General features: G+C 51.3%; 11 protein-coding genes across 11 annotated transcripts; 6 read left to right on the top strand and 5 right to left on the bottom strand.

Moving 5' to 3' along the window:
* Positions 1–245: 245 nt before the first annotated feature.
* On the bottom strand, positions 246–2,016 carry CC84DRAFT_1259223 (cytochrome P450; the record flags this gene model as incomplete). Its single annotated transcript, XM_018184892.1, has 4 exons — positions 1,662–2,016; positions 1,050–1,613; positions 849–992; positions 246–691 (listed from the first exon to the last, which is right to left on the bottom strand). Exons 1-4 carry the CDS (start codon positions 1,978–1,980, stop codon positions 246–248), a joined length of 1,473 nt encoding a protein of 490 aa, XP_018036242.1. The 5' UTR covers positions 1,981–2,016.
* Positions 2,017–2,597: 581 nt separating this feature from the next.
* On the bottom strand, positions 2,598–4,039 carry CC84DRAFT_1217178 (Presilphiperfolan-8-beta-ol synthase; the record flags this gene model as incomplete). Its single annotated transcript, XM_018182872.1, has 4 exons — positions 2,598–3,051; positions 3,107–3,359; positions 3,422–3,608; positions 3,665–4,039. 4 exons carry the CDS (start codon positions 4,037–4,039, stop codon positions 2,598–2,600), a joined length of 1,269 nt encoding a protein of 422 aa, XP_018036241.1.
* A 1,142-nt stretch (positions 4,040–5,181) lies between these two features.
* On the bottom strand, positions 5,182–7,255 carry CC84DRAFT_739375 (uncharacterized protein). Its single transcript, XM_018187247.1, has 2 exons — positions 6,654–7,255; positions 5,182–6,593 (listed from the first exon to the last, which is right to left on the bottom strand). The coding sequence occupies exons 1-2, from the start codon at positions 6,867–6,869 to the stop codon at positions 5,367–5,369; spliced, it is 1,443 nt and encodes a 480-aa protein (XP_018036240.1). The 5' UTR covers positions 6,870–7,255; the 3' UTR covers positions 5,182–5,366.
* Positions 7,256–7,784: 529 nt separating this feature from the next.
* Positions 7,785–9,472, top strand: CC84DRAFT_1244517 (uncharacterized protein; the record flags this gene model as incomplete). The annotated part of the gene is made up of 5 exons (XM_018184156.1): positions 7,785–7,977; positions 8,031–8,087; positions 8,158–8,225; positions 8,288–8,771; positions 8,824–9,472. 5 exons carry the CDS (start codon positions 7,785–7,787, stop codon positions 9,099–9,101), a joined length of 1,080 nt encoding a protein of 359 aa, XP_018036239.1. The 3' UTR covers positions 9,102–9,472.
* A 956-nt stretch (positions 9,473–10,428) lies between these two features.
* On the top strand, positions 10,429–11,335 carry CC84DRAFT_1164303 (flavo protein). Its single transcript, XM_018178460.1, has 2 exons — positions 10,429–10,475; positions 10,529–11,335. Exon 2 carries the CDS (start codon positions 10,603–10,605, stop codon positions 11,152–11,154), a length of 552 nt encoding a protein of 183 aa, XP_018036238.1. The 5' UTR covers positions 10,429–10,475; positions 10,529–10,602; the 3' UTR covers positions 11,155–11,335.
* A 1,790-nt stretch (positions 11,336–13,125) lies between these two features.
* On the bottom strand, positions 13,126–15,101 carry CC84DRAFT_739315 (uncharacterized protein). Its single transcript, XM_018187246.1, has 3 exons — positions 14,696–15,101; positions 14,448–14,642; positions 13,126–14,397 (listed from the first exon to the last, which is right to left on the bottom strand). Exons 1-3 carry the CDS (start codon positions 14,769–14,771, stop codon positions 13,280–13,282), a joined length of 1,389 nt encoding a protein of 462 aa, XP_018036237.1. The 5' UTR covers positions 14,772–15,101; the 3' UTR covers positions 13,126–13,279.
* A 2,281-nt stretch (positions 15,102–17,382) lies between these two features.
* Positions 17,383–18,327, top strand: CC84DRAFT_1217172 (Dyp-type peroxidase; the record flags this gene model as incomplete). The annotated part of the gene is made up of 1 exon (XM_018182871.1): positions 17,383–18,327. One exon carries the CDS (start codon positions 17,383–17,385, stop codon positions 18,325–18,327), a length of 945 nt encoding a protein of 314 aa, XP_018036236.1.
* Positions 18,328–18,861: 534 nt separating this feature from the next.
* CC84DRAFT_1259216 (CHAP-domain-containing protein) lies at positions 18,862–19,578 on the top strand (the record flags this gene model as incomplete). Its single annotated transcript, XM_018184891.1, has 2 exons — positions 18,862–19,033; positions 19,134–19,578. 2 exons carry the CDS (start codon positions 18,862–18,864, stop codon positions 19,448–19,450), a joined length of 489 nt encoding a protein of 162 aa, XP_018036235.1. The 3' UTR covers positions 19,451–19,578.
* CC84DRAFT_1244505 (DUF1961-domain-containing protein) lies at positions 19,491–20,485 on the bottom strand. Its single transcript, XM_018184155.1, has one exon. It carries the CDS (start codon positions 20,322–20,324, stop codon positions 19,623–19,625), a length of 702 nt encoding a protein of 233 aa, XP_018036234.1. The 5' UTR covers positions 20,325–20,485; the 3' UTR covers positions 19,491–19,622.
* Positions 20,486–20,607: 122 nt separating this feature from the next.
* On the top strand, positions 20,608–23,053 carry CC84DRAFT_1145574 (uncharacterized protein). Its single transcript, XM_018176516.1, has 5 exons — positions 20,608–21,258; positions 21,306–21,615; positions 21,662–21,800; positions 21,922–22,050; positions 22,103–23,053. Exons 1-5 carry the CDS (start codon positions 21,054–21,056, stop codon positions 23,003–23,005), a joined length of 1,686 nt encoding a protein of 561 aa, XP_018036233.1. The 5' UTR covers positions 20,608–21,053; the 3' UTR covers positions 23,006–23,053.
* Positions 23,054–24,348: 1,295 nt separating this feature from the next.
* Positions 24,349–26,934, top strand: CC84DRAFT_1217168 (glycoside hydrolase; the record flags this gene model as incomplete). The annotated part of the gene is made up of 5 exons (XM_018182870.1): positions 24,349–24,466; positions 24,519–24,884; positions 24,937–25,056; positions 25,109–25,252; positions 25,301–26,934. The coding sequence occupies 5 exons, from the start codon at positions 24,349–24,351 to the stop codon at positions 26,932–26,934; spliced, it is 2,382 nt and encodes a 793-aa protein (XP_018036232.1).
* Positions 26,935–26,947: the final 13 nt, after the last annotated feature.

The following is a 26,947-nucleotide window of genomic DNA, read 5'->3' as shown; positions in this document are numbered from 1 at the left end:
GAAACTGGCCGTTGACCCTCCTAAGAATGAGTATTTACTCTTGCACGACTGAAAATACTGGCAGGCCACCACACACCTCGCACAGATTTTACGAGTTTTGTATCTGCATATCCTGCTCATCTAACATCTAGCAAAGCTCAAATTAGAGCCGCCAGCCAGTGTAGGATCGCTTTTCTAATCGTTTGGGCTTGTTCGGGGTCGTCCACGACGTCTGCGTTCGTCTCAACCGCTCTTCTGGGGGTTTTCTACAGCTTGTCGCCTCGACCTCTACTCCTCGGCCTCGCTCTTATCATCAGCGGGTCCTTGATCCACAGTGCAAAACTCTTCTGCTCATCCCACCCCTCACTCTCCGCACAAAGCTCCAAATCAAACCCCACCAACAACGTCGCCATTATCAGCCTCATTTCATGCATGGCCATGTTCTGCCCAATACAGTTGCGATACCCGGAGCCGAACGGCTGGTGCGCGCTGAAGGCGTCCCCGGCGTATTTGGGGTCGCCCAGCCACCGCTCGGGAACGTAGCTGTTGGGGTCGGTGAAATTGGAGGAAGAGTGGTACGTCGACCAGTGGTGTACGGAGACGCGGGTTTCGGGGGGCACCCATGTACCGAGAATCATCTGGCCGCCTTGTTGAATGATGCGCGGGCTGCCGATGGGGACGGGGGGGTAGATCCGGAGGGCTTCTTTAAGACCTGGGGGTGGTGTGGAGTCAGCATTTCCTCTGTTCCATCAAGGCATGAGGGAACTCCCAGTCGTGTGACAGGCTCTGGCTGCGGGTGCGACGAGCTACCAGTGAGCACGAAGAAACGATCAAATTATCGTTTGGTGGTGCAGGAGACCTTCACGTACATGCATTCAGGTATTTTAGGCTGCCGAGGTTTTCCAGTGTCATCTTTCCGTCGCTATCGAAAGCGTTTCTGACTTCATCGACCAGCTTCGCGAAACAACGTGGGCTCCTGAGGAGATTGTATATAGCACCACTCAGAAGCGTTGCTGCAAAGCGTTTCAGTTAGCCAGGTATTCATGCTTCCATTTGTGGTCATGACTTACCCGTTGTTTCCGAACCTGCCAGCATGAAGAGCTCAGCGTTAGAATGCATCTCCTCAAGTGTAAGTCCCTTGCCCTTGTCGTCCAGCACAAGGTTCCACACATCAGGCTTCTTCGACCCTACTTTCAACCGCCGATTCACCAGATCCGCAGAAAACGCACAGTGCGCCTCTCTCTGCTCCGCAATCCACTTTGGCTGGAACCGCTCAAACAACGTGACGCGTAGCAAGGGGTAGTAGTTAATCATTGCCACCAGGGGCAGCATCTTGAGAGACTCAACAATGGATGCCACCCACGGACTGTATTCGGTCTTCGCAAGCATGCCCAGATTTTGCCCGAAGGTGAGTTCGGCCATGACATCGAAGGTTGTGAAATTCAGCAATGCTCCAATATCGACCGGCTTCTGGCCATCCTGGCCGACCTCGGAGACCTTGTGCTTGAGCAAATCGGCATATTTCTGGAAGAGAGGCTCCTGCGCCTTCAGAGAGCGCGCGGAGAAGGCGGGCGAGAACAGGCGGCGCACGCGGGTATGGTTCGGGTGGGTGGCTGTCAGGACGGGTGGGACGCCTGCTGGTGTAAGTACTACTGCATAGGAAAATGCTAGGGAAGAAATACCGTTGACAGGCTGAGGCGAGAATTCCACCGCCTTTTCCTGCACTTTTGCGCCGTGAACTTCTTGCCAACCTTCGGCGGATGCATAGCTGAGGTCGGTGGGTCCGAAACGAACGACGGGGCCATACTTGTCGTGCAGCCGCTTCATCCAGAACACGTCAACGCCGCCGAACGAGACATACCAGTAGGGGATGCGGCTGAATGCACAAAGGGGAGGACCCGGGACTGAAGCGAGCGGGTGGAACGTTACACAGTAAAACGCGCTAATAATGTAGTACAAGACGCCTGAAGCTATCAGGGACAGGATTAGTGTGCTGAGCATGGCGGGCGGAATTGAGAGGCATAAAGTGGATAAGCGAGGGGAGCGTAGTGATGAGGAATTGTATAAGTATGGTCATAGATTGAAGTGTTCTACGAAAGCAGTAATAGCACATAGCACATCATTGGGAGCATGTATTTCGAGTCAGGACGCACAATTCGGTCATCGTAATGGTGAAAACCTTGAAACTGAGGTGACTGTGGCGGGACGAGATACTTGGCAGAAGACGTTAGTTCGAGCCTCACTGGGTTGCTGGAGACAACATTGGGTCCGATCGGCGGCGGCACGTGCGAGACACTGCAAACTGCAAACGCGAGGGGCGGTGAGTGCACGTCACATGACAACTTATTAGCCCCAAGGAATGCTCGAGCAAAAGTATAGATGGTCCGAGATCATAAGGTTGTAACAGGATGGCAGCGCTACGATGTCATCTCCGCTATGATCAACAGGGGTTTTACGCGTACGCCCGGAAACGGCCCGCCACACCAACCGGTCTGGGTAAGGACCAACTCCCGAAGGATCGAGCTATTGACGGTTTCTCATTGCTTTTGAATCCTCCCGTGTTGTATTTTCGAAAGCTGGAGGCTGCAGGTAGCTGAAACATTGTACAGGTTACATTACTAGCGAACAAAATAATGGCCACCATCATCTGAGTCTAATCCATTTGTAGACGACCGACATCCCGAGTACGGTCGCGATGCGATTGGAGTGGCCAGGGGCTCGTCTTCATGAGCGTCATCAAATCCAGGTGGCAGCTCCATGAGGCCAGTTTCATGAACATCATGGCCCTCGTTCCCCAGAAAGCGACCCGTCTGAAAGCTCCAATATAAGTTTCCGTGCGCCATCGCTCTGCACACCTCCACGAACTTCATAACCTCGCGGTCGACCTCCTCGCCGAAGGAGGGAAGATCTGCCAAAGCGAGGAACCACTGGCGGTAGCAATCGTCGATCATGTCGCCAACACTGTCCATGGCTTGCTGGACGGTGAGATGCTGATTTTTCATCAGCAACGTGATCAAATTGAAGTCCACACCCAGATCAAGGTCTTTGCGGTAGGAGAGCACATCATTGACACTGAAAAATGTCAGTACGCACTCTTCGTAATATAATGTGACGATGCTGAACTCACAGTATCACCAGATCAGCTGCGACTTGCATGCATTTCTGCAAGCTTGGATGATCGTAAGCTTTCGAGGGTACTTGTATGCCGCCGGCCCATTCGGCGAGCGTGATCGCTGGATAGACACCAATTGTGCCCCTACGCAGCCTGAAGTATGCATCCACGTCGCATGTGAGGGTTGCACCTCTAGCCTCCAAGTCAACTTGTACGATGAGCTGCTCGAAATATCGCTTGTGTTGGTCTATCCAACGCTGTTGCATCTCTGTTTTTGTTTAGCATTAGCATCGCGACCTCGTAATTGTTGCTTATGTGAGTCAGCCGTACCTTCACCGGATGTTGCCTTGATTCGATCGCAGCATGTCTGGAAAATATATCGCACGCGATTGCACTCCGGGCTATACCGGGGTGCGGTGCCTTCCATGATAGCTAGTGTCTGCTTTACTTCCTCCTTTGCGGCAGGAAGGTCCGTTTTGAGGCGGCCTTCGTCAAACTCATCGTCAAAGAAAAACACCTTGAAAGCTCTGTCAGCCATTTTGAGGAACATGAGCTTGAGTAAAGAGCACTTACCCAGTTGTTCCAGTCCAGCATCATGACGAGGCGGTCCTCTGACGCTGTTGCCGACCATATGGACGCAAGGTAGCACAAATCAGCTTGCGCATTCTTCGCGGCTGTCGCCTTGTCGAGACCCATGTGCCGGGCAATCCATCGATCCCCCTTAGCTTTCGCAGCGAAATAATTAGGGTTGACGATGGGTTTTGGGGCCATGATGGAACCAAAACAATCTGGAATCCGAACTGACGGAACCTGCTCTACACCGTGATGCTCTTCAGACTCTTGGATGCTTGCGGCCTCCGAATCTGGGGGAGTTGGAACATCGCACACTGGGTAGCTTGCTCGAGAGGACACGAAGTCACCCTTGTTGAAGGTTCGCTTATCGTTCATGTTGGTTTCAAATTCCATAGGATAACGGTACGGATGCTGTATGCTACCGTGGGCTGAGAATATATTCATCTCCCCAGATGGTCCTTCTACGACACTTGCTGTGCGTTGCCTTGTTTCTTCTGGAGTCTCCACCGACGTGATGCTGCGATCAGCGCGACAACTCAGCCGCGCAAAGCCCAGCTCACCGACAATGACGACAGTCGAGCACTAGTCGACGTGCAATCACCTCCCAAAATGCACATTTGTGAAGACTCTAGCTCAGTAGTGACGACACCGACGTTGGCTGAGGTTGTCATCCTCGATCCTTCCAGCCTTGCTCTGCAGCTTCTGTCTGGACAGGGTGTAGTCTCCTTACCAGATTTGGGACCGAAACGCCGTCAATCCCGTATCACAGGCTAATCGTCGCATTTTACCGGGGCTTGCCCAGTCATGCTTGGGCGGAATCCTTCACGGCTCTGACTTGACCGCACATTCGCAGATCGTAAAAGGCACCCGTGAAATCTTGTATCCGGCCGAACGTATTGGGTCGGAGTTATGACCCGCGCCTTGGGAAATCCAATTCCAGGGCGAGTTCCACGCTTAGCTGACGTGTTCGTGGGGCCTTTGGGCTTCGGACCCTCCTCGAGCAAACACCCATTGATCTGCCACAGTACGCATCATCACAAAGCGTTTGTCAGTCAAGGCTTTTGTATCTAAGGTCTTGTGACCTGGGCACGTTCGAGTTCCCCGTCAATACATGTGAACAGCATCGAATGGACTGTGTCAGAGAAGTCCTGGCCAGGATGAGGACCAGAGCATTGGTACTTGCCAGAGCCTCAGTTACACCGGAGGGAGCCAAATCCCAGCTGCGTATGCATGTTAGCCAACTGCCAGATACCGGTCTGGATGCATCGGAAGTAACCCGATGTATGATTATTGTCACTTCAGGAAACCAATCAAAGCTGCGTTTTTGTCTCATTGAGGGAAGTAAGGCGCCTATCACTACGTGGTAATTTCACTCGTCCCAAAATTTCGCTAGATCGGCGATTGGAGCATGAACCGAGCCGTTGCTCGTGTACGAGTAATGTAATCTGTCACGAGCTATGCCAGGGTTAGTTTTGGCGAATCTCAACGCCCATACATGGATGCCATAACGCCACCAGATTTTCTTTTAGGCTCGTCTTTAAAGCGGTGTAATGCTGGACGATACCGAGTGACTTGTCAGGCACCACACACCTCTAGTACTTGCTAGAAAGGTTCCAGATGTTGTTACACAAATGAGGCCCCTACATACAGCCACTTCGTCTATAATACTCTTGGTCCGAAGAGCCTTCACCTAAGCTGACCATTAGGAAGCAATGTCCCTCTCGAGCAGTTTCTCTACATGTGACCACAGTCCGCCGGGCCGGTATCCCTCAAGCCAATAATTACCCTGAGCATCCTCGCCGGTGATGATAAAGCCGTCAGGGTAAGCTATGCCGCCCTGTATTTGCGTAACAAAAGATGGGTACAGGGGGGAATTTCTCTTGGTTACACAGGCTGTTGAGAGATCCACCAAGTTGACTTGTGCTTTTTTCCAGTTCGAATATCCTATGTGGTGCATGTTTGACTGGCCAAAGAACACAGGCATTGGACCAAGTGGCCACGCATTGGCCCTGACCATGCCGTTGTAAGCTTCAATCTGCTCGCGCGTGCCGTGCTTATTGACTCCCTGCCGGATGTCCCCTGCCAGAAGTCCCAGGGACATGTCAACTTCATTTTTGGTTTTCAGGACGCTCGTAAAGGTGAGACAATTCGACACAAATGGCCTGCCTGGGGGCAACAGATCTTGCTCTAGCGCGCGTCGCATAGACATGGCTTGCATGATAGTGACTGGCTTCTCGGGGGGCAAGTGAGAGAAGGCGAGACGCGAGAACCAAGCTGTGATGATATCATTGTCAGTCAGAAATTGTTCCCTTCTGCCCTGATCATTCAACTCCTGGCGTGCGGTCTTTCGAAGTTTTTCCATGAACAGGGCAGGAATACAGACAGTGCGGCTCTCTTTCTTCGCCAAAGCAATGCTGTAGCCATTCCTCAGCGCATACGCTGCAGTGCCCCATTTTGACAGCTCCAAGCCGGCGAGGTCAAACGGCTCTGTAGTATGAAGTCCAAGCTCACGCAGCGGATCCTCGTCGAACCCATATTGAGATGGGATTTCGGCTGCGCGGCCTTCAAGAACTAACACCCAGTTGTCCAGAATAGCTTTTAGTGCCATGGCATCAGCCGCGATATGAAGCCAGTGAATGTTAACGATGGTGGCGTCCTTGAACGACACTACACGCAGACCAGTAACGGGCCGATCCGAGCCCACATAGTCCGCACTTGTTTTTGGCGCGTCAGCTCCACAGCATAATTCAGTCCAGTCTTCGGGATTTCCGACAAGTGCAGGACGTTCCTTGGGCGCTGACTTTGAGCTGGGTATGAGAGATGCTGCATGGTGCTCTGCTTTCAACATATCCAAAGAAACATGTCTATACGCGATAGCTGGGCGGCTCGAAGAAAATTTTCGCGGCACGTGTAGATCATGTCCATGTTTCTATCGTGGGTCAGCGTCCTATCATCAATCTTTTTACAAGTACATCTTTGATGGACTTACTCCTTTCCTCAGTCTTGCGCCCAGCTTTTGCCATGTTTCACGTTCAACCAATTGTGACAGAGTGGCCCGCAGCCTTTCGGGGTCCAGAATCTCGTCGTAAACCATAATTGCGTGCATTGTGATGCTTGTGAACATGGTGTTATTATCGAAGTAGTGCAATGGAACGACTAGATCATGCTCAGCAGCCATGTTCGAATGGGTCTCATGGGCCGCCATATTGGATCTCAGATGGGGTACTGGGAGGTGTGTGAGCACACACGAAGCAAGCAAACAGCGAAGTAGGTTGTTCGCTGACTGCTACGCGTATCTAAGAACCTGTTCCACCTGTTTTTCGCCCCGCAAACAGTTGAGCCGCGTAAGCAGTCCCCCCGAACAGTGCCCGATTTGGATAAGTCGTGGCGGTTGTAAAATTACGAAGGGAAGACCAGGTTCAGGAAATGGGAGAAAGTGAAGAAGCAGTAGCTGCTCTGGGGACATGGGATTGGAATAAGGGCATGGGGAAGTCGAACCTCGGTCGCGTTTTCTGTTTTGCATGAAGCTTCGCAGCATGGGTAGCTGCCCCGGTAAGACGGGTGAGATTAGGATCTGCAGCGCACGGACTTTCGGTTTACAGAGACCCAATCGTGGAACATGAGTATACGGGAGGCGCCGTTGGCAGTCTTCGGTGCAACGCTGCACCCATGCACGTCTGCGTACGTACGGAGAAAATTGCAGGGACACACGTCCTTCACTAGCTATTAGTGGTAAACCCCTAGCACAAATATTCCCTCGAGTCAGAGAACCCGTACGATAGCACTTGCACAATGTATTTTCAAACCAGTGGAGTTTACTCCAGACGCGCCAACGTTTTTCCTTTTGGTGATGATTTGCAAGTAGGATTTAACCAGACCCCTAATCGTCTGCACTCATTCTGATACCTGGCCCCACCCCCAAGCCACCAACTTGGACAATTCCAGCTTGGCAGTTCTTGAGGTGCCAATCGGGAATGCTATCTGCCATCCCCACAGGAGTGATATGACCGCAGCCTCGCGATCATTCCCGTTGCGATGCTCACAACATTTACCAAGCATTCAGTAGCATCGCCCATCGAAAGGATCCATTGACCTCGGGAAGCCTCGATAGTCGACCACAATGGGGGACTCACAACCACAGGGTGTGATGCCGGCCCCTGAAGGCGAACATGCAGTGTTCGATGGCGGATACACGTCTCTGCAAATTGCACTGTTTGCTGCGAACCTGTCCACATACGCCATTGCAACTGTCTTTCTGGGCCTGAGAGTGTATACTTCAGCTTTCATTAACAGAAGGACGGACTGGGGCGATTGTAAGATGTCACCGAGTCCATTTGCATCCACCACTAACGCTATCAATTTCCAGTCTTCTTGATCTCTTCTTGGGGCGTAGGCGCTGGGTCGATCGCCTGCACGATGATCGGTGAGACAATACCGGAGGCCAAAGATTTTGAGAATGCTATTGCTTGAGATCGAGTGCTGATACGACTTAGCCATCAAATATGGCTACGGGAATCACCTGTGGAATGTCGAGGCAACAGAGATTACTGGCTATTTCCAGGTGGGTATCTCTCCATGACCGCTACTTGGTTCCCAATGTACTAAAGGAAACTCTACGGATAGCAACTCGTCGCTATGTCAGTGACCTACTTCTGGACACCTACGCTCACCAAGCTATCAGTCTTGACACTCATCTATCAAGTCTATGCGGCGAAGTGGGGCAAGATAAGCGCCCTGATTCTCGGTATCTGCATCGTAGCATACACGGTCGTCCTCACGGTCCTGGTGACCGGACCTTGCGATCCGCTGCATGGAAGCGTAAAGTGTCTCACCCGTGCCGGCACTGGGCATGCGGCTTTGAACATTATATCGGACGTGCTGGTCATCGCTTTGCCAATTCCTTTGGTCCACCAACTTCAGATGCCAATGCGCCAGAAGATTTCAGTGGGAATACTGATGACTTTGGGCTCGTTGTGCATTGTTGCATCTATCATCAGGACAAAGTTCGTGGCCGACATTCAGGACAACCCGGACATTACGTGGTGCCAAGCTAGAGTCGGGGTGCTATCAGCCATTGAGTTGAACATCGGCATATTAGGTGCCAGCTGTAAGCCATTTGTCGCTTAATTACACATGGTATTCATCTAACAACGCCACAGTGGCTCGTCTCAAGCCTTTTGTACAAAAGTACCTTCCATCGCTATCGAGAACTATCGTGTCGACCGGTCAGAAGTATGCAGGGTCAAGTGGATTTGATGACAGCAAGCAGCGCCCAGGCCGCGACGCATATCTTCTACACAGCATCCAGAGAAGCGGCGTGGATACTTCTGATGGACAGGGGGAGAATGGAAGAGGAATCAATGTGAAGTCCGACATCTATGTCACTCGTTCTGAGGAGGTTACGGCGGGTGTTAACGCCAAGGGGAATTGGAAGTAGACTTTCTCGCCATGAATGGTGACGGTCCAATCAGATAGGATTTTGATTGGTACTTGAAGTGTTCCCTGTAGCACTGGAAGAGGGATAAGTATCTCGGGGTTCTATGATTGCCACCAAGATCTGTCTCATAGCGTTAAAGAAACTAATCAACCACTTAAGCGCTTTATTCGCGTTCGCCTTTCCAAAGCACTTGTTTGGCTTCGTCGTTTCCTCAAACTCAAGCTCGTGCGTAACAATCTTCTCAGTGGGCAGTTTGCGCAGCTCGAGAGACTTGAGGAACATAGGCGTCGTGATTGTGTCGACAAGTCTTATTGTAATGGCTCTGCTGCGGGGTCATTTTCTTTGAATCATCCTTGCGAGGTCCTGTAGTTATGGAAAATGACTTATTAACATTCTTATTCAACAGGTTTGCGGCCTTTATATACCAAGATGCGGCCTTCAAACACCGTTGGAACGCCGCCTTCGAGGGTGTGCAGGTCTGTACCGCATATGGTAGTGTGTTTAAGCCTCGCAATAACTTTTGTTGCTTTATGGAGCTCTGGTTTCGGTACCTTCTTCATATCTGGGAGATTGTTCTGGCCAATGTATGTCGTGCTCTCATTGCAGCAGATTCGGTAAGTACGAGTGATGCGATTGTATGAACAGCAATAGTATGCTGAGAAGTGGCACGCTCTTACAACTCTTGTAGGAGAGTAAGCACATTTATCAGGGGTCGGTCGGCAGGTAACGAGATAAGAAGTCTGAGGGCATTCCGAGTCAATCTGCCTTGCACAATGGTCAGAAATCGAGATTTCACGTAACGTTAACTCAACAATTTGGTGATCTAAGAACAGGAGATTCTGTCGGCCGAGGGTCATTTGTTGGTGGTCTGATCATGCCATCACCTGGACTAATAGGCGCACACGTGACTTAGCTCTTCACTAAGCCACTCCCCCGCTTCTGAAACTCCATCTTCTTAACTAGCTCTATATATTCCTCTCGGTCAATTTTGGTTTTGTTTGCCACGTTTGGCACTAGATGGAGGGTACCACGTGACGTACGATCATCTGCGCCAAATTTGCGACTACAGCAACCTGAGGGGTGTATTTCGCGCCCCTGACCTCAATTGTAATGGAGTCGTGCGGGCTACGAAGACTCGTATGCGATAGCCCTGTTTTTCGTCTTCACATGTCGACAGGTTTCCGGCAACGTAGGTTTTGAAAATCAGGGTACCGTTTACACCCGTGGACGGCGCGGGAGCCCCTGGCAGGCTTGTGCTCATGCGATATCAAAATTAACTTCAGGTACTCAGGGCATACTATCCATTATATCAAGCTTTCCATGTTGTATGCACACCTGACTGAAAGCTCACGCGAGCAGTAATGTTACGTTATGGTACGAGAGCGAGATCATGCCACTGGATTAGATATTGATTCGCTTTCAAAAAGTTTTATATAGGAGATCACGAGCTGTGCCACCTATAGGAAAATATTTCACACGAAACGCTTCGATGCTATCAGAGATGCCTATCTTAGTTCTCTACTGCACCGGTCACGGCAGCACTGCCGATGTCGCGAAGCACATAGCCTCTCATATCGCCGAGCAAATGCCGCCGGCCGAGTGCCACGACATGCACTCCTTCGACGTTTCCACACTGAACGACTACACCGCCATTGTCATCGGCTCTGCGGTCCACGGCGCACACTGGCTCCCCGACGCCACTACCTTCATCACCGCCAACAAAGCTGCTCTAACCTCCAAGCCCCTCTTTGCATTCTCCGTCGGCGCTCCGAAGGCGCTGCCTAAACCCATCAGTCATAGGTGGCAGAAGTGGGAAGACGACCACATCTACAACAATCTGCAGAAGTTGCTGGATGGGAGGGTGGTGATGCATGTGGTCTTAGGGGGAAAGCTGGATAAAGAGGATGTTCATTGCTGCTCTCGATGGACTTGTGGATTAATCAAGGAGGGGGACTACAAAGACTGGGAGGAGATTGATAAATGGGCTGATAGCGTTGTGATTGCGTTGAAGGGACAAGAATCTCCTCGCAGAGATTTTTTTACTTGCACTTGACGAGAGTAGTAGGATGATAATGATGATGGTTGTGCGACTTTGACAGTAATGCGAACCTTGCTCACTGCCCTTCTCCTCCTAAGCTTTGCGATGCCACTGCGTAACAAAAATTGTGTCTTACTTCAGCATCATTCGTGTTTTCCACTCAAGCTAGGATATCGCTCAGAGAGTTAATGAGACGCAGTTATGTCAGAAGCGACTTTTCCATGGACTAAAACTCATTGTTTTGAAGGATTCAGTACTGCCAGAAACAAGGCATCCTTTTCAACCTGCTACCATCGTCACGAAGGATGGTCCTTCAGAAACTGATCTGTCGTCCTAATCACCCGCTCAAAAGTCTCTTTCGCCTTGTCATACTCCCCACGATCCAACAGCTCATGTGCCCTCTGCATACTCCCGTTCAGACCCTTAGTAAAATGATTCCACACTACCAGTTGGGCATGGAAGTCTTCAAATCGCTCATGTGCGGAGTCCTTTAAGGCTTCTATATCTTCTGTCCTACTGTTAGATCTTTTTGCTCACCGTCTTCGAGGGATGATCACCTGGACTTTCCCAAATCCGATGCTTGCCTTGGTCGATCTGCTCTGCGCTTTCTCGGGTCGAAAGGTGCATTACTTCGTTTGAATCATTCGAAGGATCAAGGCTATCGACGCGACAATGAGAGAGGGCGTCTTGCGAGGGGCTCGGCGGGCTCGGCGGGCTTTGGGCCATGATGGGAAAGCTGGCATTCGTGGTGATGGGATGTGGAATTAGAGATTGTCCCTTGCGTGTGGGAGATTTTCCTAACGTATGAACGGTTTGATTTTCTAGCCTTGGTGGGAAACTTTCGTGTTTGAATACCTAGGCTTAATCTGCGCCATGGGTATCTGGACGATTTCAAATGCCTCTCGACGTCTCCTAGCATTTTCCACGTCATACACAATTCGTGGGCTCAACGATCCGTTGCCTGGCCTTCCCTGCTGTCAATCACACGTGAAGCCCGCTTGTGCACCTTTCTGCGAGATTCTACGGTTGCGGTCACCCGTCGTTTAATATTATCGTATCATCAGGATAGAAGCTTCCCAATTAGGTCTAGCGAGTTTCCGGGCTCTTCCTTAGTGAGTTCACGGGGAAGCGTGTCGGACGATCTCCAACGATATTGATAGGGCGAAGCTAAGTTAGGAGACTACTAGAAAATCAGTTCTTGGTGGTCGCAGTCCCGTAAATTGACCAATTCCAGCAGTCATGTACTTTTGGACCACGAAAATGCTTGTTGGTCAAAACGATGTCCAGTCAGACAAAGCGAGCAAGCATGATGTAGCGCATGTCACGTGACGAAAAGGGCCTAGGCAAGAGATCAGGACAAGAGCTCAGACCGCAGGTGATTTAAATTCAATTGCGAGATCCGATTACAATACACACAAAATTTGGATGACGCTAAGAGCCTTCCTCGAATCAGTACATTTTCCACAGCGATGCCCTGGTGGACGTGAGAGCCAGCCGACCTCGAGATCTCGGAATAAGAATGTCTACAGCTCGTGTGGAAATATTCTCAAAATGCAGTTCTGGTGCCAGTTGAATCTTTCTGGATCTTTCCCTGAGAGGGAGCCGTCATAATCTTGTGATGCTTTTGGTTGGTAACGGTCATGCCACCGCCTATATTTTACACCATCGTAGCAACCGCACGTAGCTTCCACAGGCAGAGCCGGGTCTCCAGATGTTCACTCCACTCAGATCGTGGCTGGTGCGTGGCCGGGACCGGACGTCCATTATCTTTTGATTGCCTATAAGGCTACTGCCACTAGGCATGGTACCGTGAGTTGTCCCACACGCTGGTGAACCTGTATGTGCATTCTTGCGCATAGCGCCGAACATTTACGATAACGTAGGAAGCGATATTGCGGTATGCCTACTGTCGTAACATATGTTATTGCCTATCTTCCTCGCGAAATGAATGTAGCACATGGAGCATTGAAATGCAATTGTCGTTTCTTCATTAGTATTTACGTGCCACAGTGTTGCTGATGTAGCATGCCTGGTGGTACATAATGGTATCATCCCTGCCTCAAATCGTGCCCACGACCACTCATGCGCCTCATGCCCATCGTCGTGAATTAGAGCCGAAACGCACGACCAGCCTCACGTTTTACCTCCTCGGCGCCCCCGCCCCTGCCTCAGCCATTCCGGGATACTCCCTCGCACCCGTGGCCGTAGGTGGACTCGGATTTCCCAGCTCCACCACCTCAGGCGGCGTCCTCACGCTGGGCAGCTCCGCCATCTCAGATACATTATCTACGCCTGGCCGGTACGCTTGGTACTGCCCAGCCATCGGATCGGAATTTGGTGCCCACGATGCGCGCTGCTGCTGCTCGGGCGAGTACCCTGGCGGTGCACTACCCCAGCTGCCCTGCGGCGAATGTCCCACTCCGTTGCCATTTCCACCACCTACACCAACGAGATGCGGTGCGAGCGGTACCGTGCCTGGCGCGAAGCCGCCTCCTGAATCCATCTCTGCCTTTCCTGGGATCATGGACACAGGCCTCTCTGGGCCGACGCCCTGGCCGCCTGCAAGCTCTGGCACGCCTGGGTCTGTTGACGCGAACTTGGACGGAGCGCCGTTCTTGTGTAGTTTTGCGCCGCCGGCGAATTCGGAAGTTGCGGGAGTGGGCGTGAAGGCGTCGGTTGAGGAGGTGTTGTAGGGTTGGGCTTGCGCCTTTTGGTGCGCGCGTTTGCGGAAGAGCCAGAACAGGATGCCTATAAGGGCGATGGCGAGCGGGATACCGACAGCGCATCCGACTATGAGGCCGATGTTGTTTTTCTTCTCTGGAGTTGCGGAGGGCGAGGGATCGCCAGTGGCAGTGGAAGAAGCAGGCTGGGTGACGGTCTTCACGATGGTCGTAGGCCCGGCGGTGCCTGTTGATACGGTGGTTGAGAGGGATGTTAGCGTACTTGCGGCTGTGGAGGAGGCGTCGCTATTAGACTGAGAGTCCTTGGTTGCGGAGGCGGAATTAGGTGCTGCTGTTGAGGATGGTGAGCTGCTCCCACTCCCGCTAGCTTTGCCCATGATCGTGGCCAGATTTGGTGCGCTTGATCCAGTGCTTCCTCCTATTGTTCCGTATGCCTTCGGGTCTTGCAACGCGAAGAAAGGCCTCGGCTGTGGGCTTTCCTGGCAGCACTTCACATCAACTCTGTTAGCATCGCAACACCACTGATTGTCGTGGTCCTTGCACTGCGATACAGCCTCAGCCCCAATTTGCTGTACATCTGCGAAATGTCAATCGACTGTCCGCAAGCTCGAGTGCTATAGCGCATACCAGTGCACAGGCTCGATGGGCAGCCTGAAGATTTCCAGTCCTTGTCTGTACAGCTGTATCGTCCGTATATCTTCTCGCTTGGGTTATAGCAGAGACCGTTATCCATGCATTCCCACGTATCCGGGCAGCACGCCGTGCCGTCGGCAGATGAGCATGGCTTCTCAGAGTCGGGTGCCGTGCTACCATTGGGGTAGTCTGAAGTTGTCAGTGGAGCTCTTTCAGCTTTGGTCGAGCGCGGACCAACTCACAGCATTGCTGCGCAACGGCAGTTTGTAGCACAGCCAGAACGACGGCAGTGATGCGCAAGTAAAAAGTGACTGCCATTGCTATGAAAACAAGACCATGAATGTGACGGGTGTCGAGTTGAGGTGCGAACTGAAAGCGGGCCCGCCTCTGTCTTGCGCGCAACGGTAAGTGAAGGTTAACCCACGTAAGTGAAGGTGAAGCAAGCAGTCGGGAGGACGGTGGAAGAGAGTAGCAGAGCAAAGAACTGTGTGCACAACCAGGAACCAATGCGCCACTGGCGCAACCTGACGAGCCAAAAGCAGGACGACTTGCACTGCTGCCGTTGGATTTGCTGCACCTTGTCCATGTCCCAGTTCGCGCATAAGCGATGCCACTCACGCCGCTCCCCCAGTCGCACGTCGATCAATCTATAACAACCCTGGTTGCGGTGAGGTCACTGCCCGAAATACCCCTGCGTCTCTCCGTCGCGATGCTCGCGCGCTTGCGAGCGCCTGTGACGTAGTTCCGAGTTTCAAGAGCCGAGGCGTCTGCTGTAGATTTACTGTGCGGCGCAGCGCCAAACCACTCCGCAGCCCCCACGAAGTTACCAATACCTAGGCTTTTGCATCGAAAAGCGATGTTTGAAGGCGACCAAGATTCCATTGTCGCGTTTGCATCGTGAAGGTGGCTAAATCGCATGTTCCAAGAAACCGGCTTTTGTCCACATGGAGCCGCCCAAACGCACCTCGTACCCCGAGTTCACCAATAGTGCGCGCCGCCATGGCGATCAATAGAGACACACGACAGGCATTGATCACGCCTCCGCGGTGCTCGTGAGAGGACTGTACAATATTTGGGATCGCCGTGCCGCCCTCGAATCGCGAGGCTGTATTGTCTGCCAGCTTCCCCCTTCGGCCTCACAGCTTCCCTTAGGTGTCTTGTGATGACGGCTGCAACGTCGTACGACACTTGGTGCAGAAACGAATTGCGGTGTGGAAGTGGAACGTGCTGGTGTTGCACGGGATCGACATGCGGAGGTTGCAGTGTGAAAGTCGGGCGGTCGCGAAGTCCCTGAGGGTGGCGGTGCACAAGTGTGGCGCCATACTTCGTGCTTTTCGGAATACCCAATGATGCACCCACTGTATCTGTATCGGCCTGAAGAGACTGTATCTGTAGTTTGTGTTTGATAAGCATCCAGCTCCTCAGACCCGTACATTTACGTGGTGCCCACATCCCAACAGCAAATGCCAGATCCGAAGGTTAACACTGAAACAACTCTTTATCATGCATGAACACGAATCATTACATTTATTGGTGCAGTGGAAAATGTTCCATGATTTTTAAATGATTCGGTTAGATGCGGAACGGTCATGAGCTAGTGCTAACGTGCCTGCTCTTTTATCGGCATAGATGCCTGTAAATGAACGTGGCAGCTGCCTTTCAATGCGTTCTGTTCGACCTAGAGCAGAGAGATCCAACAAAGTAGCCGAATGGGAAACACCGAATGTACTTCGTCTCTCTAGGATTCTGGTTCGATGTCGAGGAACACTAACATCTACACGTCCAACGTCAGCAGCTGAACGTGTCACGTCTTCACAATACCACATTTGACAATGCAATCCGAAATGGACTTAATGTGGCAACTCCTTAGTCAACCTTCTGCCATGAAGAACAGCAAATTGAGCACGAAGCATACTCAAACCGTTGAAAATTGCAGTGTAGATGAACTTGATAAGACTCATCCGTTCCTTAGGATCCGTCTCTTCGACTTGATGTTTCTAGCTTTTTGATTACTGGGCTCATCGCATTCTCAAACAATAAGATTTTCAAACAATAAGATGTCGTCTATCGCACTAGCAGGATTTCTTCAAAAATGACATATCACCTTACAGCTGCCTTCTAGTTAGGCGACATTCTCAGCATTCTAACATTCAACGACCCCGATCTCTTTTTCTCAAATCACGGCACATTCCCATATCCAATTTCTTCCTTAATTTCCCCGGCCTAAACATCCCCAGCCTAGCACGCAGAAAACCTCTCGCTCTCTCTCTCTCAGTGGATTCTGTGCTTCGCGGCGGGACAAGGCGATCCTATCCGAGTCTTAATGAAAGGAAAGGAAAAGAGGCTGTGTTGAAGGGTGTCCTTTACAGTGGTGGAAGGTGAAGGAAGGCGGGGATGATGGCGAGACAGAGGATTGGAAAATCGTGAGGGAAGAAGATTATGCTTGTAGTTGCGCTGGGGAAGGGCACTAAGGCGAGCCAGCTTTCCGACACGCGTTGAAGTTATTATCACAAATCTGCGTTGAGAGGTTTGCTCAACGAAAGTGCGGGGCAAGAACGGTTCACTGCAGCTACCTAGCTCTGGCAACCAATCGGACACCACGGAACTTAGCTTACACATCGTCTTGCATTGGTTTTAGCACTGCACAGCGTGATGAAGCCCAGCTGTTCCTTTCATGTTTCCGGGCCATATAAATACGGGGCATGCGCTGTGCCACTGCTAAGAGATGAGTGGTCAAATATTGAGTCGAGCCTATCACAAATGCTCTCTCGCTGCGCTCCCAGCATCCAGGCATCCTAAAGCACAACGACTTACGACGAATTCCAATAGTATCCATAATAATCCAGTAACGCCAGTTGCGCCATCCTTTCTCCGCGTTGCTAGATCTTCTCTAGGTCTCAATCCACGACAGGCAAACAGAAGAGCCAGCATGAGCCACCGTATCCTTATCGAACCTCAACGGGTTGATGCGCCGCTCACATCGTCGGCAACATTTCTCGTACTTACAATCAACGATGGAGACGAAGCTACGAGCATGGTGAAATCAACACTCGCCAGCGTCGCAGATCTAACCAAGAACGTTGCTATCCGCGACTCATCCGCCTCCTTTGCCGTGACAGCCGGGATTGGTAGCCGTGTCTGGGACCGCATCACTGACGTCCCTCGGCCTGTGGAGTTGCGTCCTTTCAAAGAGTTGAAAGGGGCAAAACACCTTGCCGTCTCGACTCCTGGCGACTTGCTCTTCCACATCCGCTCAGAAAGACGAGACCTCAACTTCGAATTCGAACGACAGCTGATGGATGCTCTTGGTGAATCCGTCACACTCATAGACGAGACTGTCGGCTTCCGATACTTTGACGTGCGTGACTTGCTGGGCTTTGTAGACGGAACAGCGAACCCTGTCGGCCCTGCTGTCGACGATTCAGTATTCATAGCAGAAGAGGATACGGAAGCCGCAGGAGGTAGCTACGTTGTCGTGCAAAAGTACGTGCACGACATGAAAACATGGAAGTCGATGTCCACAGAACAACAAGAGTCTATTATCGGACGCACCAAGCTCGAAAACGTCGAACTAGACGATGCGCCAGAGGGAAAGCAGCAAAGTCACAAGAGCCTGGCCACGATCGAGGACGACGACGGTAACGAGTTCGGCATTTTGCGCGACAATATGCCGTTTGGGTCGCCTGGGAGCAAGGAGTTTGGGACGTATTTCATTGGGTATTCCAGACGGTTGTGGGTCATTGAGAAGATGCTGGAACGGATGTATGTGGGCAATCCGCCGGGTCTGCATGATCGTATATTGGATTATTCGACCCCGCTGACAGGGACTACGTTCTTTGTACCGTCGGCAACGATGCTTGCGAGCTTGGAATGACCTGATTCCAAACCAATTGTTCTGTAAGGTGCGGATCTGATATAGATTGCGGAGGTTATTGTAGGAGGTAATGATTTTTCTAGCGGTCTGGTGTAAAGCGAAACCGCAATGTTGTTCTTCCCATCTCGGTGACAGTCCTGGTTGGCATACTTTGTGTCTCGACTGCTGCCTTGCTAGGATCACAAATTGCGGATCAGTACAAAAATAGTCCGGCGTTAGAATTACGGTGTGACATGAACAGTCAGCTGCGGATCGTTGTCCGGAATACGAGTTCGTGTAAAGCAGGCAGTTGTAGATCTCCGGTGTGGGGGCCAGCCTCTCCAGGATAATACGAGCCGTGTTCCTGAAAACGTTCGTATTCGCGAAGTAGCAATGTCAATTACGGTCGCATCTCTCGCTTTGCATCTGCACACGCATGCCTATTTCCATCGTTCACACTATATAAGGTTCCTCTGAGGGGGTTATGGTCCCAGCAACAACCTCAAGCTAGAATTACATTGTACATTGCAGGATATTTGCACGTACTATTACACCATGAAGCTCTCATTCACTGTCATCTTGAGCGCAATAGCCGCTGTTACCTCTGCCCTTCCCACAGATGAGGGCTTCGCCGCACGAAGCGAGCTTGTTACGAGAGCCAATGACTACCCTTACTCCGGAAAATGCAACGGCAATGGAGGTGTGGATCCTTGGAAATTCTACAGGTGTACGTTAAGATTCTTAGCACCCTAGTCCGTAATAACCTTCGATTCGTCACTCTTCCACGGTCGTATCTATGCATCTGTTCCTCTGACAGTTTACTCTAGGTCAATGCACCAGCTTCGTAGCCTACCGCCTCAACAAAGCTGGCGTCAAGTTTACCAACAACTACAAAGGCGAAGGCTGGCACAACGCGAACACGTGGAATGAGGCAGCCAAGAAAGCTGGCGTCAAGGTCAACAAGACACCCAAAGTGGGGAGTGTCGCACAGACGGATGCAGGCTCGGCGGGCCATGTCGCGTGGGTCACTAAGGTCGGGAAGAAGACGGTAACAATTGAGGAGTACAATTGGAACAACCCAGAGAAATATGGCACTCGTACTGTGTCGAAGGACAAGTTCAGGTACATACATATCAAGAACTGATATGGGGGAGGTGGATATGAAGGTATTAGGCGGATGTGGAGAAGTTTGGCAGCATCAAACGCAGCGGAAAGGGAACCTGACAGCACTAGAGAAACAACGTATGGTAGTGCTGCATTAGAAAGATTGGGTTGACTTGTAATTAGTACGACATATCCGAACAGCGATCTCAGCACTAAAGCTTCCAAACTTCAAGATTGCGATAATTTGCAATAAGCGGCTGCATACCGCGAAGTGCAATTCTCCCTCCCCTGACCACAGGCCCAGTATTCGTCTTCGTGTCGTCAAAGGAGAATAGCAACAGATCATTGACCTTAAATGTGACCTCCCGTTTGTCCTTCACAACTTCGAGCTTGTAATACACTCCCTGCACGTCCTCGACCGACGGAATAGGATCCGCACCCTGCGCCACTAAATGAAACCCAGGACTCTTTCTCAGATTCGCGACATGAAAATTCCGCTCCTCCGGCCACCTTCGACGGAAGTATGAAGCGTGCAAGAGACGAATGTCGCTAGAATGATACTGCGGATAAGAACCGTTACGTGGCTTCAAGGACGGGTCGAAGATGCTTCCGCCGTCAACAGACGTTGCACCGAAGAAGAACATAGCCAGTCCCGGTTCCTGGATTGGCTGAAACTCCCATGTGATACGGATTTGATCGGGAAAGACTTCGCGTACCCAGTACACAAAGTAGTCGTCTGGACCGCCTGCGCCTGCGAGCGTGAGGGTGTTGTTGGAAACAGTGGCATTGACTGGGCCTTCGGCAACCCATCCGTTGAGTGCTGATGTATCGTTGAAGGTATTGCGGTACAATAGTGTTTCGCCCATTGAAGTGGCTGCAAACCCAAGAAGGATGCTGATTGCTGGCAAGTGCATTTCGAATGTCGAATTTCGCTGTAGGTTACTGACGGAGTTTGTCTAGGCACCTAAAGTACTAGATTTCTCAATTTTGAGCACGCCTTTATCTCTTAAGTTATACAATAATTCTCGAGTTGTCTCAATCGTGCAATTGATGAGGCGAAATGCGTCATCCACTACTTAAAATGATCTGCAAGGTACCTCCGAGCGAGTAGCGGGTTCTCGGTGACATTTATCCCGATTTCCCACCTATCACCCGATTCCCATACGCATATCAAATTCATAGCCAACATCGTGCTGGTAACAGATCTTGGGAAAATACATCCAAATATGCCCTAATGTAAGTCTGTTGGAATCCCCTTGGGTAGAGGCGTAGTGAAGCGCTACGAAATTTGCTAGGCCAAAAAGACAAAGCGTATTTTGCACAGAATTGGGCTTTGCTCAGATCGCGTGGCTCATCTCCACACAACATAGACACGTGCCTATCGCACCGGAAAAATTCTCCAGTCCATGTTCTTCGCCATTGCGATAACGGTCGAGCCGCGCGATCCTTGCATGTCAACCGTAGGGCATGCGTAGGGAGCAGCTTCTTTCGAACAAGCTTTGATCCACCCACGCGTCCCTGTGCAAATCGCAGGGGTGATCGTTTTATCGCATCGGGATTGCGTGCTCAGTCATAGAAGACATAAATGGTGATGTGCAATTAGAAAAAGCCACTGAATTGCCAGTCAGAAGAACTACCCCAACATGAGAGCTCATCTCCTCGTCGGCTTTGCTGCTGCCGTCAGCCCAGCTTCTGCCAGAGGGCCTTTCCTGCAACAGATCAATTCGACGTCATGGATATTCGGCAACGATATATGGAATCTAACACAAGGTCAGACCTACGCTACAAACTTGCAATACCAGGGTTCAGATGCTGTTAAAGGCGCACCGGGTCATTACGCGGGATATGGTGCGTTCCCTGATGAATCTGCGACTTGATAGTGCTAATATATGCAGATGGTGAATCCAACCTTCAGTATACCTCTGCCCAGATCGTGTCAGATGCTCCTGATTATATCGATATCAGCTTCTCATCCACATACGGAGAGCTTCACTGGGTTATATATCCTGACCTTGCTGGCGCTTACCAATATTTCGTCAACAAAGCGCTCCCGGATATATCCATCTTCCGTACTTTGTGGCGTCTGGACCCGGCAAGATTCACGAAGGGCTACACCACAACCAAAGATGGACCGCTTCCAGACTTCTCTCTGTATGCAAATGCGACTAAAGTGCAAGACGAGACCTTCCAACTTGCCGATGGATCGTACGCAGATCGATCGCTCTCTGTTACTTTCTCTGACATGATATAGGTATATTACCAAGTACGACTTCTCGAATTATGTGCGCGAAAGAGATTTCGTAGGCGTGTACGGCGATAAGACTGGCTCGTGGTACATTCATCCGTCATATGAGTATCAGCCAGGGTCCCAACTGAGTCAGACATTGACTGTAAGTTGCTTCTCCCTGATATAAAGGTTCGAGATAGACCATAATTCGATGTTGCAAATCTTGTCTTGTATCCGTACCAAGAACGCCGGAACACAAAAGCAACTGAGACTAACGGGTTTAGGTACATCGCGAGTCATCGAAAGGCGACGCTGTGCAACTCAACGTTGTGCAGGATACTTCGCACTTTAGGATTGGCAACGCTGTTCCCCAGCCTGTAGGCAAAATCTGGGGCCCGTGGCTTTGGTATCTTGTAGGTCGTTCAGTTCCGCCGCGTGGCGACACCGCTTTTAACAATATGCTAGAATGACGGCTCGGTAGCCGATGCACACAAGCGTGCTGAAAAAGAGCGTAAAAACTGGCCATATCCTTTTCTCCAGGACGAAGCTTATCATTCACGGGGTAACATCAAAGGTAAACTTGTTCTATCCGACGGCCGCCCTGCTGCGGGGGCTGCAATATTCCTTGGCGATACCGATACATCGACTCGTCCGCTTGTTCAGGGCGCCAACTACTACTACACCACGTATGCGGACGCGTCCGGAAAGTTTTCTCTGGATCACTTGCGCACGGGAAAATATGGGCTATACGCATGGTCGAACGGCGGAGCACTCGGCGATGTGTACACAAACTTCACGACAAGCAGCGTCAGCATCACGAAAGGGAAAACTACGAACCTGCGTACGTTGACCTGGGAAGTCCAACAGAATCGCACTAGCGTTTTTCAAATCGGTGATTTTGACAAGAAAGCACTTGGTTTCAGGAATGGCGGCGCCCCAAGGCAGCATGGACTCACCGAGAAAGGACCTGCAAACCTAACTTTCGTGGTCGGCACATCGAAAACGTCGGATTGGTACTATGCCTCTTCGAAACTCGGCACGTGGGATGTAGTCTTCAATACCACGCGCCCAAACCCTAGCGCAACCGCCTTGCTCTCTCTATCTTTGGCGGGCTACTCGCAGAGCACTGGACTCACGATATATCTAAACGGGAATACAACAATTGGCACTATTAACAAGGACACTCAGACGAATGACCCGGCACTGTATCGATCTGGGACGACCAGTGGAGAGTGGCGATTATTGCAGTTTGAGCTTCCGGGCTCGAATCTGCATAATGGGCGGAACGTGCTGAGTTTTACGGTTGATAGGTACACTCAGTGGCGCGGTATCTTGTGGGATAGCATCATCCTCGAGTGGGTCGGATAGTGCAGCCGTCACTTGCCGGTGTTCTGCTGGTGAGATGCAATTAATGCTCGTATTCAAGTTGGCACCTAACGCTACCCGGCGTTCTGCCTCTTGGACAGTACTTGTCGTTTATCGTGTCAATATTTTTGGTGCAACATTGCAATCTGGGTACCAGCTGGATTGATGTTCTGAGCGTATTCAGGATGTACACCCTTACACCCTGTAGCGTCTCACTACGAGTTCTATCGCTTATCTGCATACTCGGAATGGTCTTGCGCAGCTTACGACCTGCTCAATTCCATACCAGACCAGGCGCGAAAGATCTTACAGCGGTACGAATACAATGTCTCGTGCAGAGGTACAGAGTCACGTAGATCCATTACATGTTTTTGTGTTCTGCAACTCATTCCTCTCCCGATGAGGCATGAACTACGTTGTGTTGATTCTTTGCTTGTCCATTTTCTTCGGGCTTATCCAGGGCATCAAGGGTGCTTTCCAGGTCTACAAGGCATATCATCCCACCACCTACAAAATTTCCACCATTCTAGTCCTATGAAGGCCAAGGGTCAGCGTCCAGGTGTTTGTTGTCAACTAGAGGCCGAATCCACGTGCCCACCCATGTCGAGGTATTGAGATGTCGCTTGTCAGACAATTTTGGCGCTGAGGGCTGATTGAGTCAATTTACCACTGGCTTTTGTTTTTGTAGATCGGAGGCTTTCGCGTGGTGCGGATCTTGGGATTCGTAAGCAGAAGCTTACCTACGACCGAGACCAAGTAGCTCACAAATGGAGAGCAGGAGCGGTGCATCCTCAACCCTTGCTGTTCGCGGACGTAACTACTCCAGTTTCGATATGCGACCATCCCAATTTGTTTAGTCTAACAATACTCCACGTTTTTGTGCCTGCCTTAAACCTCCGAATAGAATAATAAACAAGACATTGGGAGCATTGGCGAGAAATGGAGTTCGATCTGTGGCTAGCGCACCGCTACGGCTCCAATGTTAGTTCGGAGTTGAAGATCATCTATTTTGCCTAAACCGTTGGCCAATGACACCTAATTTTGATTACTAGTCGAAAGACGGCGCAAACCCCTCACAACAATCACCGTCTGTGCCCCAAGCTGAGCACAAGCATTTGCGGCACGATGGTACCCGGCACTTGGCTTCTTGGTGGGTTCGGCTTCGAAACGCGTGTTCATGTCGTCATACCCGAGCATCAGCTTCCCCAGCACCCCGCATCCGTTGTAACGGAGTGTTTTCGCGTTCCGCGGTGCGGTATTTGTGGTTCATGAACGAGGTATAAGGATATCAAGTCAAGTAGGCACCAGCTCTTGCTATACCTTGCATTCCAGCTATTAATTTCATCATGCCAGTCAATCGCGGTCACCTCCTCACGCTTCTCTGGGCAGGTAGCGCTTACGCGCTGTTCCCTGACTGTGTTAATGGCCCGCTGAAGAACAACACTCTATGCAACACATCCGCATGTATGAATCTCACGGCAGTGTTCTATATGATCTCGGCTGACTTGATCTACAGCACCGGCTGAGCGAGCCAGGGCTTTGGTTTCACTCTATACGCTAGAGGAGAAAATCAACGCCACGGGCAGCACTGCACCAGGTGTTCCTCGCCTGGGTATACCGCCCTACGAATGGTGGTCTGAGGGGCTTCACGGCATAGCTGGACCTTTCACCAACTTTTCCGATGAGGGCGACTACAGCTACTCGACATCGTTCCCGCAACCTATTCTTATGGGTGCAGCGTTCGATGACGAGCTGATAACAGCTGTGGCTACTGTGATATCGACCGAGGCCAGAGCATTCAACAACGCCAACCGGACGGGTCTTGACTTCTGGACGCCGAACATTAACCCTTTTAGGGATCCTCGATGGGGCCGAGGACAGGGTAAGCCACGGTGATGCAAGACTACGATGACTGAACTGACGGAGTATTGCAGAAACACCTGGAGAGGATCCGTACCATCTTTCATCATATGTCCACGCCTTGATCAAAGGACTGCAAGGCGATGCCAGCGACCCGTATAAGAGAGTCGTTGCCACCTGCAAGCACTTTGCTGGTAAGTTTACAGCAGGAGCACAACGCGAGTTCGAAATCTTATCCTCCCACAGGGTATGACGTCGAAAGCTGGAATGGCAACCTCCGGTACCAATTCGACGCTCAGATCTCGCAGCAGGATCTTGTTGAATATTACTTGCCCCCCTTCCAGAGCTGTGCACGTGACTCCAATGTCGGAGCGTTCATGTGCTCCTACAGTAAGCTTTCTGTGATTTTTCCAGAATCATCCTTCTAACGAGTACTAGATTCCGTAAATGGCGTGCCGACTTGTGCCGATCCTTACCTTCTTCAGACCATCCTTCGTGAGCACTGGGGCTGGACGAACGAAGAGCAGTGGGTTACTAGTGATTGCGATGCTGTGCAAAATATCTTTTTACCTCACCAATGGAGCTCTTCCCGCGAGCAAGCTGCTGCCGATGCGCTCATCGCCGGTACGGATGTCAATTGCGGTACCTACATGCCTGACCACCTACCCAGTGCGTTTGCCCAGGGATTGGTCAACGAGACTGTGCTTGACCAGGCTTTGGTCCGCCAGTATTCGTCCTTGGTTCGTTTGGGGTACTTTGACGCGCCTGAGAACCAGCCTTACCGCCAACTCGGTTTTGAGTCTGTGGCAACCAATGCCTCGCAACAGCTTGCCTACAAGGCTGCGGTAGAAGGCATTGTCCTGCTCAAGAACGATGGCGTGCTACCCCTGTCCCTGGATTCGTCCACGTCTCTCGGCCTTTTTGGCGACTGGGCTAATGCTACATCCGACCTACTGGGCAACTATGCGGGCATCTCGACCTATCTCCACAGCCCGCTCTGGGCAGCCCAACAGCTCAACGTCACAGTCAACTATGCCCAAGGACCCGGGGGCCAGGGTGACCCAACTACTGGATCATGGCTTTCGATCTGGCCGGCCGCCGATGCTAGCGATGTGATCATCTACGTTGGTGGTATCAACAACGGCGTCGAGGCAGAGGGCATGGACCGCGGCTCTATTGCATGGACCGGCGCACAGCTTGACGTGATCGGACAACTTGCCCAGCAAGGTAAGCCAATGGTCGTCGTGCAGATGGGTGGGGGACAAATTGATTCGTCGCCGATTGCAAACAACCCCAACATCTCGGCATTGCTTTGGGGCGGCTACCCTGGGCAAGACGGAGGCGTTGCTATCCTGGACATCATCACTGGAAAGGCCGCGCCGGCAGGTCGCCTGCCTACAACCCAGTACCCGGCGTCCTTCATCAACGAGGTGCCCATGACAGACATGTCTCTTAGGCCAGGCCGTAGCAACCCTGGGCGCACGTATAAGTGGTACAACGGCACTGCTGTATTCGAGTTCGGAACTGGCTTGCACTACACCAACTTTACTGCCTCTATCAAGTCTAACACATCTTCTTCCTACGCTATCTCGGATCTGATGACCATTTGCAAGGACTCGAACGCAAAGTATCCTGATCTGTGCTCCTTCGGCGCACCGGTCCAGGTCGAAGTCACCAACACGGGAAAGACAACTTCAGACTACGTCACCCTTGCCTACCTCGCTGGTAACTTTGGCCCTGCGCCGCACCCGAAGAAGTCGCTTGTTTCGTATCAGCGTCTTTTCGCCATCAACGGAGGCTCTTCGGATACCGCCAACCTTAACCTCACCCTTGGATCGTTGGCGCGCGTCGACGAAAAGGGCAACAAGGTCTTGTACCCTGGTGACTACTCTCTGCTCATCGACAACAAACCCTTGACTATGCTCAACTTCACTTTAACTGGCGACCAAGTCATACTTGAAAACTGGCCTCAGCCTCCCACGAACCGCACCGGGAAGGGTGTGAGCGGGTTTGAGGGATACTTCGTGGGCGGGTATGGAAGCGACCAGAAGCCTGTATCTATTGGCTACTAGATAATAAATTTGA

Source organism: Paraphaeosphaeria sporulosa, assembly GCF_001642045.1.
Source record: "Paraphaeosphaeria sporulosa strain AP3s5-JAC2a unplaced genomic scaffold CC84scaffold_5, whole genome shotgun sequence".
NCBI classification, from domain to species: Eukaryota; Fungi; Ascomycota; class Dothideomycetes; order Pleosporales; family Didymosphaeriaceae; genus Paraphaeosphaeria; species Paraphaeosphaeria sporulosa.
Note: the sequence above shows the minus strand (reverse complement) of the source record. Positions and strands in the feature narration are given on the sequence as shown.

Bases quoted from the DNA above. Each gene is read 5' to 3' on its own strand.
- CC84DRAFT_739375 (XM_018187247.1), bottom strand. From the start codon at position 6,869: ATGGCGGCCCATGAGACCCATTCGAACATGGCTGCTGAGCATGATCTA. The intron at 6,594-6,653 runs GTAAGTCCATCA...GACCCACGATAG, and splicing joins GCGCAAGACTGAGGAAAGGA to AAACATGGACATGATCTACA.
- CC84DRAFT_1145574 (XM_018176516.1), top strand. From the start codon at position 21,054: ATGAGAGCTCATCTCCTCGTCGGCTTTGCTGCTGCCGTCAGCCCAGCT. The intron at 21,616-21,661 runs GTACGCAGATCG...GACATGATATAG, and splicing joins TTCCAACTTGCCGATGGATC to GTATATTACCAAGTACGACT. The intron at 21,801-21,921 runs GTAAGTTGCTTC...TAACGGGTTTAG, and splicing joins AACTGAGTCAGACATTGACT to GTACATCGCGAGTCATCGAA.
- CC84DRAFT_1164303 (XM_018178460.1), top strand. From the start codon at position 10,603: ATGCCTATCTTAGTTCTCTACTGCACCGGTCACGGCAGCACTGCCGAT.
- CC84DRAFT_739315 (XM_018187246.1), bottom strand. From the start codon at position 14,771: ATGGCAGTCACTTTTTACTTGCGCATCACTGCCGTCGTTCTGGCTGTG. The intron at 14,643-14,695 runs GTGAGTTGGTCC...TGACAACTTCAG, and splicing joins TGCCGTTGCGCAGCAATGCT to ACTACCCCAATGGTAGCACG. The intron at 14,398-14,447 runs GTATGCGCTATA...GACATTTCGCAG, and splicing joins CCCATCGAGCCTGTGCACTG to ATGTACAGCAAATTGGGGCT.
- CC84DRAFT_1244505 (XM_018184155.1), bottom strand. From the start codon at position 20,324: ATGCACTTGCCAGCAATCAGCATCCTTCTTGGGTTTGCAGCCACTTCA.